The sequence below is a fragment of the Piliocolobus tephrosceles genome, chromosome 13 (assembly GCF_002776525.5).
Source record: "Piliocolobus tephrosceles isolate RC106 chromosome 13, ASM277652v3, whole genome shotgun sequence".
NCBI lineage: Eukaryota > Metazoa > Chordata > Mammalia > Primates > Cercopithecidae > Piliocolobus > Piliocolobus tephrosceles.
Window position 1 is genome coordinate 48081155 of NC_045446.1, and position 9390 is coordinate 48090544.

At 41.3% G+C, this 9390-nt stretch overlaps 2 protein-coding genes across 22 annotated transcripts in view; one reads left to right on the forward strand and one right to left on the reverse strand.

Moving 5' to 3' along the window:
* The window catches only part of SOX6 (SRY-box transcription factor 6), a 705024-nt gene that overhangs the window by 158610 nt on the left and 537024 nt on the right, over positions 1-9390 (forward strand). The gene's annotated exons all lie outside the window — the stretch shown is intronic.
* On the reverse strand, positions 7742-8677 carry LOC111544965 (olfactory receptor 5AN1). Its single transcript, XM_023215844.1, is given in 1 exon segment — positions 7742-8677. A coding segment is annotated over 1 exon segment (936 nt).

Below are 9390 nucleotides of genomic sequence, written 5' to 3' on the forward strand. Positions count from 1 at the left end.
GCAGAAATAAAGAAATAACAATGATTATAGCAGAACTAAATGAAATAGAGACCAAAAACAATATAAAGGATAAATGAAACAAAAATATCAACTCAGCAAGAGAAAATAACAATTCTAAATAAGGAACTGGAAAAGCAAGATCAAATCAAATTCAAAATTAGCAGAAATAAAGAAATAACAACGATTATAGCAGAACTAAATGAAATAGAGACCCAAAAACAATACAAAGGATAAATGAAACAAAAATTTGGTTTTAAAAATAATAAACAAAAATTGATAAACCATTAGTGAGACTAACCAAGAAAAGAAGACAGAAGACCCAAATAAAGACAATCAGAAATGAAAAAGGAGATATTATAAGTGATACCACAGAAATACAAATATGCACATGTATTTAACTTATTGTTATCAAGCTGTATTACCAGCAAGCTATGCTATCTTGGGACAATCCTTTAGTTTCTCTGGCCTCAGGTGCTCCACCTGAAATTGAGGCTTTGCTGAAAGTACTGCCTTCAGCTATGCCCTGCCCCCAAGGTGGAGTCAACATAGGCAGCTGGCCTGGGTGAGCTGTGGTGGGCTCCACCCAGTTTGAGTTTCCCCACCTGCTTTGTTTACCTACTCAAGCCTCAGCAATGATGGACGCCCCACCTCCAGCCAGGCTGCTGCCTCCCAGGTCAATCTCAGACTGCTGCACTAGCAGTGAGCAAGGCTCCTTGGGCACGGACCCACCGAGTCAGGTGTGGGATAAAATCTCCTGATATGCCGTTTGCTAAGACCATTGGAAAAGTGCAGTATTTAGGTGGGAGTGTCCCATTTTTCCAAGTACAGTCGGTCATGGCTTCCCTTGGCTAGGAAAGGGAAATCCCCCAACCCCTTGCACTTCCCAGGCAAGGTGATGCCCTGCCCTGCGTTGGCTCACCCTCCATGGGCTGCACCCACTGTCTAACCATTCCCAATGAGATGAACCAGGTACCTCAGTTGGAAATGCAGAAATCACCCATCTTGTGCATCAATCATGCTGGGAGCTGCAGACCAGAGCTGTTTCTATTCAGCCATCTTGGAATGGAAGTCCACCATGCTTTTTATTCCCTGGAGTTCAACCTTCTTTTCTGTTTGGTCAGAACAAGGCATGTAGGCTAGAGGTGGATCACAGGGACAGAGGCTCGAGAATGGCAGTAATATTCATTTTTGCCTTCTTTAGAAAGTGATTGCAAGAAACACATTCACCCATCGAAACTCAAAGAATGGACTTGGAGACACAAAGAACAGTGGAAGCAAGACCTTTAATGTCAGTCTTGCAAGATTGGGTGTCTGGTAGGCAGGCACACCCAGGGCAGTTACCAGTATTGCTCTTTAATATGTTGCTCAAATTCTTTCCTTTATGACTTCATACCTTTATCTGTTGCCTATCCTATATTTTTTTCCAAATTTTTCCCTGGACCTTCCCTCAAGATGGGCTTAGCTAGACTACATGTGGCCTTACCTTGTATTATGACTTATTTTACATCCTTTATTTGTAGGTGGTTGTCGTTTTCTCTGTTATTTTAATATCTCTGGCATAGGGAGGAGTCCTGGAAGCTGGAGCATAGATGCAGGATAGCCTTAGCTGCATCAGTAACTCCTTCTGCACAAATTGTACTTTTAGCTTTGGTGGTAACAAATTTAAACATTCTGCAGTTTACCAATTCTTATTTTGTCTTTTTTTCCCTAAGGTGGTGACCTATAGAGGTTCCTCTGAATTCCTCACTTTCACATATCCTGTTTCTCCTAACTTGCCATAACACAATCTTTCTGTCCAAATCAGTGAACTTTTTTTGCACTCATACTATGTTTTTGAGTACTGATTAAATAATTATGACCCAGTTACTCTATGTAATATTAAGCAGGGGCACTATGCAAACATTAGAAATGTTTATACTTATGTGCTGATCTGGAAGGCCATCTTTAGTGGGAAAAAAAACTAGTTGCAAAATAGCATATTCAGAGAAAGTCTAGTCTTACCTTTGTTTAAAAGAACAAAGAATACTCAACATACACACAAATATTAAAACAAAAGAACCAAACTCTGTGTAGATAACATAAAGACATGTGAAAAGGAAAAGCCTACAAGAGAACAGCCTAGAGCTATCACAGTGGTTATCTCATGGTCCTTCTTGTGAATCCAAATGATGTAAACCTTTCATCAAAAAAGATGTATATATATAGAATATTTTCCCAACAATTTTAAGGAGTTCAGGAACTCCTCTGATATATCCTACTGGTTTTGTCTCTCTGGAGAACTCTGACTAACATGTTCACTCTCTTGTCATCACTGTGTTGCTGCAGCTTCTTAACTGGACTCCAGAACCTTCCTAGAGCAATTTTCATGCACAGATAGCCGTCCAGTTGTTTTCTGTGGGTGATGAGGGTTGAGATCCCTGACTCGCCATCTTGCTTGTGTCACTTATATAGCTTCTGAATACATTGATATTTGTAAGGGCAAGAGTACCTTGGATATACTTTGCTCTTTTCTGTATTAATTTCGTAATCAACTTTTAGTTTCCAAAAGCAAGTATGTTGTGATTTTGATTGGTATTTCACATAGTTCATACATTAATTGGTTAGAATAGAAATTTTCACAATTTTGGTTCTTTCAGTCTGTGACATTTGGCAACAGCAGTAACAAATCAGTCATGGAAGTTTCCCCTTCCCTTTATTTTGAGCCTATGTGTGTCTTACATGTGAGATGGGTCTGTTGAAGACAGCATACCATTGGGTCTTGCTTTTTAATCCCACTTGCCACTCTGTGCCTTTTTAGTGGGGGATTTAGCCCCTCTACATTCAAGGTTAATATTGATATGTGTGCATTTGATTCTGTCATTGTGCCATCAGCTGGTTATTATTTTTACTTGTTTGTGTGGTTGCTTTATAGTGACACTGGTCTCTGTGTTTAACTGTGTTTTTGTATTAGCTGGTAGCAGTTTTTCCTCTCCCTATTTACTGCTGCTTTCAATATCTTGTAAGTCAGGTCCGGTGGTAATGAAGTCCCTCAACATTTGCTTGTCTGATAAGGATTGTATTATTCCTTCACTTAGGAGCTTAGTGGATATGCTCCTAAGTGATATGCTTAGTGGATATGCTCCTAAGGCTGGATATGAAATTCTTGGTTGAAGATTATTTTCTTTAAGAATGTTGAAGATAAAATCCCAATCTGTTCTGGCTTGTAGAGTACCAGTGGAGAGGTCTGCTGTCAGCCTGATGGGGATCCCTTTGTAGATGACTCACCCTTTCTTTCTAGCTGCCTTTAACATTCTTTTATTTTGACCTGGAAAATATAATGATTATGTGTCTTGGTGATTATCTTCTTGTGTAGAATCTTACAGGACTTCTCTGTATTTACTGAATTTGACTGTTGTCCTCTCTAGCAAGTTTGGGGATATTTTCATGGACAATATTCTGAAATATATTTTCCAAGTTATTTTCTTTCTTCCCCTCCCTTTCAGGGATGCCAATTACTTGTAGATTTGGCCTCTTTACATTACCTATACTTCTTGGAGGCTTTGTTCATTTCTTTTTTTTTCTCTTTGTGTCTGACTGTCTTATTTCAGAGAACCAGCATCAAGTTCTGAGATTCTTTCTTCAGCTTGGTTTATTCTGCTCTTAATACTTGTGATTGCATTGTGGAATTCTTGCATTGTGTTATTCAGCTCTGTCAGACCCACTAAGTTCTTTTTTATACTGGTTATTTTTCTTTCAGCTTCTGTGTTACTTTATTGTGATTCTTATTTTTCTTGGATTGGATTTTGCCCTCCTCCTGAATTTCTATGATTTTTTTTTCTATATATATTCTGAATTCTATTTCTGTACATATTCTGCATTCTATACATATTCTGAATTCTATTCCTGCCAGTTTGGCTTGGTTAAGAACCTTTGTTGGAGAACTGCTGTGATCATTTGGAAGACATATGATACTTTGGCCATTTGAGTTACCAGAGTTCTTACATTGGTTTTTTTCTCATCTCTGTATGTGGGTGTTTCTTTAACTGCAGAGTAGTTTGAATAGAGTCAATCGACTTATTTTCTAGATGTTTTCACTGGGCCAAGCCTTGTGTAGGGTCTTTATTTGAAGCTCACTTCTTATCTCTGGTTTCAGAAGGGGACGTGTAAGTGAGATATTTTTGGTGTTGAAGCTTTGAGGTGTGATTCAGCAGGTGATATCTAGGCTTACAGGCCAGCTGGAAGACTCTTGTTCTGTTGTGTGGCTCCCCTATATTTCCTTACAGTTGCAGCTGTGTACCCTGTCAGTGCTCTGAAAGTGTGGGTTCCTCTCCCACTGAGTGTTGGCTGTAGTTCCTGATTTAGCACTCCTGGGCTGCCCACTGCAGCTCTGGGGATATCTCTGTGTTTATGTTCCTTCCCCAGCTTAAAGACAGCAGAGGAAGAGATCTTAGTAATGGTTGTGGCTAATGGTCACTTGTTTGACTCCTGGGGGCTCCACCCCAGAAAGATGCAGGTCAGCAATCACTCAGTGCAGCCAGTCCAAAACGGAGTGTATGTGTTGTGGGCCCAAGCCAGGGGTTCTCTGTCTGGTGATGAGTGGTGAGGGGTGTGTGGGACCCATGGGGTACAGACCAGACTCTTCTCTTTGGGTTGACTGCAGATTGTTAGAGGTGTGGATAAAGAACTTAGTGTCTTTGCTCCTTCATTAGTCTGGGGGTGTCCAGGGCGGTTCTGCTGCAGAGGCAGTGGCATAGAAGCTTTCAGTTGACTCTGGAAGCTCTGTCTAGGGAGTTGCTGATTTGGTACTGGCTTGATAGCTCTGCTGGAGGTGGCTGGAGGCCCAGGCCTGAGGATCTTCCTGGTGAGAAGATATGGGAAAGGAAACCTACGTAACATTCTGGCCACTTTTCCATAGGGCTGCTGTTACATGCTTGGGGCCTGCTCCAGTACCTAGTCACCTCAGATTTCCCAGAACCTGGAGGTGTCACCAGTGAAGGCTATGAAACAGCAAAGATAGTGGCCTGTCCCTTCCTCTGAGAGCTTTTTCTGAGGGAGGTATGCACATTTTTCTGGTCCCAAAGCAGCTGTAGGAAGTGGTTGGAGACCTTAGTTGAGAGGTTCCACCCAGTGAGGAGGAACAGGATCAGGAACCACTTACAAAAGTAGTCTGGCCACATTTTGGTAGAAGAGCTTTGCTGTGTTGGGGGTCTACTTCAGTCTCCAGTCGCCTCAGACACTTTGAAGCCCAAAGGCTGGAGTTGCTAAGTCACCAAAACAGCAAAGATGGTAACCCTCTTCTCCCTTTGGGAGTGCCATCTCAGGGATAATTCAAATCTTTGCCAACTGGAGAGCTCGGTGGGGGTGGCTGCAGGCCCCAGTTGGGAAGTCCTGCCCAGTGAGGAGGAATGGGATTGGACACCCACCTAAAGCATAGTCTGGCTATGTTTGGGTAGAGCAGCTGTGCCGTGCTAGGCTGGGGGTTCTCTTCCATGCTGGGTCAGCTCGGATTCTTCAAAGCCCAAAGTCCGGAACAGTTAAGGCATCTGAACAGCAAAGACGACAGCCCAGCTCTTCCCTTTGAGCTCCTTCTTAGGGAGGTGCAATGCCACTACTGGTAGCTGGCTGGAATTCCAAGCCAGTGGATCTTATCTTGTGAGGTGCCATGGAAGGGGGGCCTGTGGGTAGTTGCTGCTGAGCTCCCTGGATTCAGCCTCTTTCCTAGGGGTATATACAGGAGTCTAACCTCCAACTTTGCTGGAGCTGCAGCTACTTTTACCAGAAAGCCCAAGTATCTAAGGCTCTGAAGTCTCCATGCATGACTGAGTGGCTGCTCTGCCAAGACTCGACATAGCTCTGTGTGGTAGACTTAAGACTGAAAGCCCTGGTGGAGTGGGTTCACAAGGAGATCTCTTGACTTGAGGGTTGCAAAGACCTAATGCTCACCCCTTGTGTTCCTTTCCATGACAGCTACACAAACCAGCTGCTTCTGGTCAGCCATCTTGCCCACTGCTCCCCTAGTTTTCTTAAGGTTTGAATTGGCATTCTTTTTTCAATTTTTTCCCCAATTCACACCTTTGTTACTTTATTGTATTGCTTTTCAAAAGATTGTTACTTCTGATATTAGCATTGGCTGCATCTCACAAATAATGCTTTATTTTATTCGTGTTTACCTTGTATATTAATAAGCAATTTGGCACCTTACACATTAAGGGGTATTGAAGAAGGGAGGAGGCTTTGATACCTGCAGTGTTAGTTTGGATTCCCACCCCTTCACTTACTAGCTGTGTTTCTTAATTCCTCTGGCTTCAGTTTATTCATCTATGAAGTTGGTATAACAATAAAACGTAGCTCAACTGAAGCCATTTAAATTCTTTGAACATAGAAAGCACTCAATAAATAATAATACATGACTCATGAATAGCGTTTATTATGTGCTGGGGTCCCTATTCTGAGTTTTCAGTAAGTGTCAGTTCAATCATCCTAAACAACTCCAAAATAGATACATAATATCTCAATTTTACAAATGAGAAAGCTGAGGCACAAAAGATTATGTGGCTTGCCTAGCGTCACACAGCTTGGGAGTGTAAGAGCCTGAATTTGAAGCCAGGCAGTTTGGTCTAGGAGAAAATTTTCCATTTTAAATTACAAAGTATATTGGTTAACTACTGCTGTATAACAAATCACAAAATCTAGTGCTGACTGCGACATTCATTTATTGTCATTCACATCTCCTCAGATCACCTGGAGATCAGCTGGGACTGGCTAATGTAGAGTAGGCTTAAATGCATGACTTCTTCGAACATGACTGCAGGTTAGCTTGTCTAGGTTGAGCTTGACTGTGATACTTTTGACCCATGTTTCTTTCATCTCTCCTGGATTCAATAGTTACCCAGTCAAGAGTAAATTTTCTAAATTTAATGGGGGAGAAAAAGGAAGGTTTGAGTCCCACGGTATCAGATATTACTATTGGCTGTGAACGTTGACTATCATCTCCATTATAATTTCCCACTATACTCTAGATACAAGAAATCAAATCATCAGACTCAAAAGTACATGTCATTGGAGGGACCATATCCTTGTTTCTATCCCACTTCATGATTAAAATCACCTCCTTCTTCCTTATGCTACAGCTGGTGTAGGCAAGGAAATTGCCAAAAATGTATTAGATGATTAGTGCTGAGAGAGGTCTTAGGCAATCTGCAGCTATCTCAGGCTGCTCTTTCTTAAAGACACAACTAGGCCAATATATTGTTTTTTTTCCCTTTCCAGTGGCAGAACCCCTCTGTCTGTTTATTTTCTCCTGTCCAGAAACAGAATAATCAATGGTTACCACCATGTCTTTATTATGCTGTATCAGCATATATGGGAGATGATGTTTCTAAACTCCTGGGGATCTGTGCCAGGCCTCATTTCTCTAGTGGCAAAGTCCTAACATTGAACCATCTTTGATCTGAGAAGCCAAAAGAAACAAAAGATTTCTAAATCTTGTTGTTTCACAAATACTTTTGGATAGATTAATAAATGATGAGGCCACACCTGATGTAGGATAAAAATAATGAACCTCCAGGACCTAAAGATCCTGATGTCTGTGGCATCGAGTTACCTGTTGGTCCATATTGGCATATTTTCTGCATCAAATCAAGCCTTCTTTGTCCAAAGGCAGTAGGGAGTATGATTTTTGTTAGTCCATTCATGATGATGTTTTGTGGGCGAAGGGAATTCTGATGGGACATATCTGGCAGAAGTCTCAGAATCTGTAAATTCAGCAGCACCTTCTCTTTTGCAACCTCTTCAAGGCATCTTTAATTTCTTTGTTCCTCAAACTGTAAATCAAGGGATTTAACATGGGAATGACCACGGTGTAGAAAACTGATGCAAATCTGTCAAAGGTGGAAGAACCTCCAGAGCTGGAACTCAAATAGACAAAGATTCCTAATGTTTAGAAGAGGGAAACAGCTGTTAGATGAGAAGCACAGGTGTTGAATGCCTTAGACCTGCCTTTAGCTGAAGTGATCTTCACGATGGAGATGCCAATATAGCCATAGGAGATCATGATAACTAGGGCACTTGCTATCCCAAAGAACATGGTTAATATAGCAGTCATGACCTGTACAAAGAAAGTGTCAGTACAGGACAAGATTAACAGTTGGGGCATATCACAGAAGAAATGTCTGATGACATTAGACCCACAGAAGTGGAGTTGAAGCAAAGCACCAATTTGGGATAAAGAAGCAGTGAGGCCAGTCATGTAGGCTCCCAGTACCACCCAAACACAGAGGGTGGGTGACATGATGGATGAATAGAGCAGGGGATTACAAATGGCAGCATAACGATCATAAGCCATGGCCATCATGAGACAAGACTCACTCAGTCCCATTGTTGAAAAGATAAAGTACTGAATAATACAACCAACAAAAGTGATAGTTTGCTCTTCCTGTAAGAAGTTGGAGAGCATCTTGGGGACTGTGGAGCTGATATAGCAGACATCTATGAAGGACAGGTTACTGAGGAAGAAATACATGGGTGTATGGAGGTGAGAATCCATCCTTATGAAAACAATGAGGGACAGGTTCCAGGCCAGAGATGTAATGTAGATCACCAGGAATGTAGTGAAGAGCACTGTTATGATTCTAGGAAAATCTGAGAATCCCAGCAGGACGAAATATGTGATTTCTGTAATATTTCCTCCCCTAGTCATTGGCTCAGTGCTCCTAATATCAGAAAGAAGACAAGAGAATGGATTGCTAACTCAGGTGAAGTGATAACATTACCATCTTCATATGTGTACATCTGTTCCTCCAACAAGCACTGGAAAAAGAGAAATATTTCACTCTTCTGAAAGAAAGACCCCAACTTTTCTTCTTGAATTGTCAGCATGTACCTGCACAATGCTTCAGGTTCTTGATTAATTCATGGAGTATCATGATAATTAAAAAATATATTTAAAAAGTTGACTGGTAATTTAAAAAAATATGCTATAGAACTGGTAAGAGTATTATGTATAAGGTAAAGATCACTAATTAAGGTAATCGTTTTTCTTAAAAAATACCTCTGATGATTAATTATATAACTGTTGCTTTAACATTATGAAAGCTTAGGTCAGGTGCGGTGGCTTATGCCTGTAATCCTAGCACTTTGGGAGGCTGAGGTGGGCAGATCACCTGAGGTCAGGAGTTTGAGACCAGCCTCGCCAACGTGGAGAAACCCCATCTCTACTAATACAAAAATTAGCCAGGCATGGTTGTACAGGCCTGTAATCCCAGCTACTTGGGAGGTAGGAGAATCACTTGAACCTAGGAGGCTGAGGTTACAGTGAACTGAGATCGTGCCACTGCTCTCCAGCCTGGACAACAGAGCGAGACTCCATCTCAAAAGAAAAAAAAATTATGAAAGCTTTTTTTTTTTTTTTTT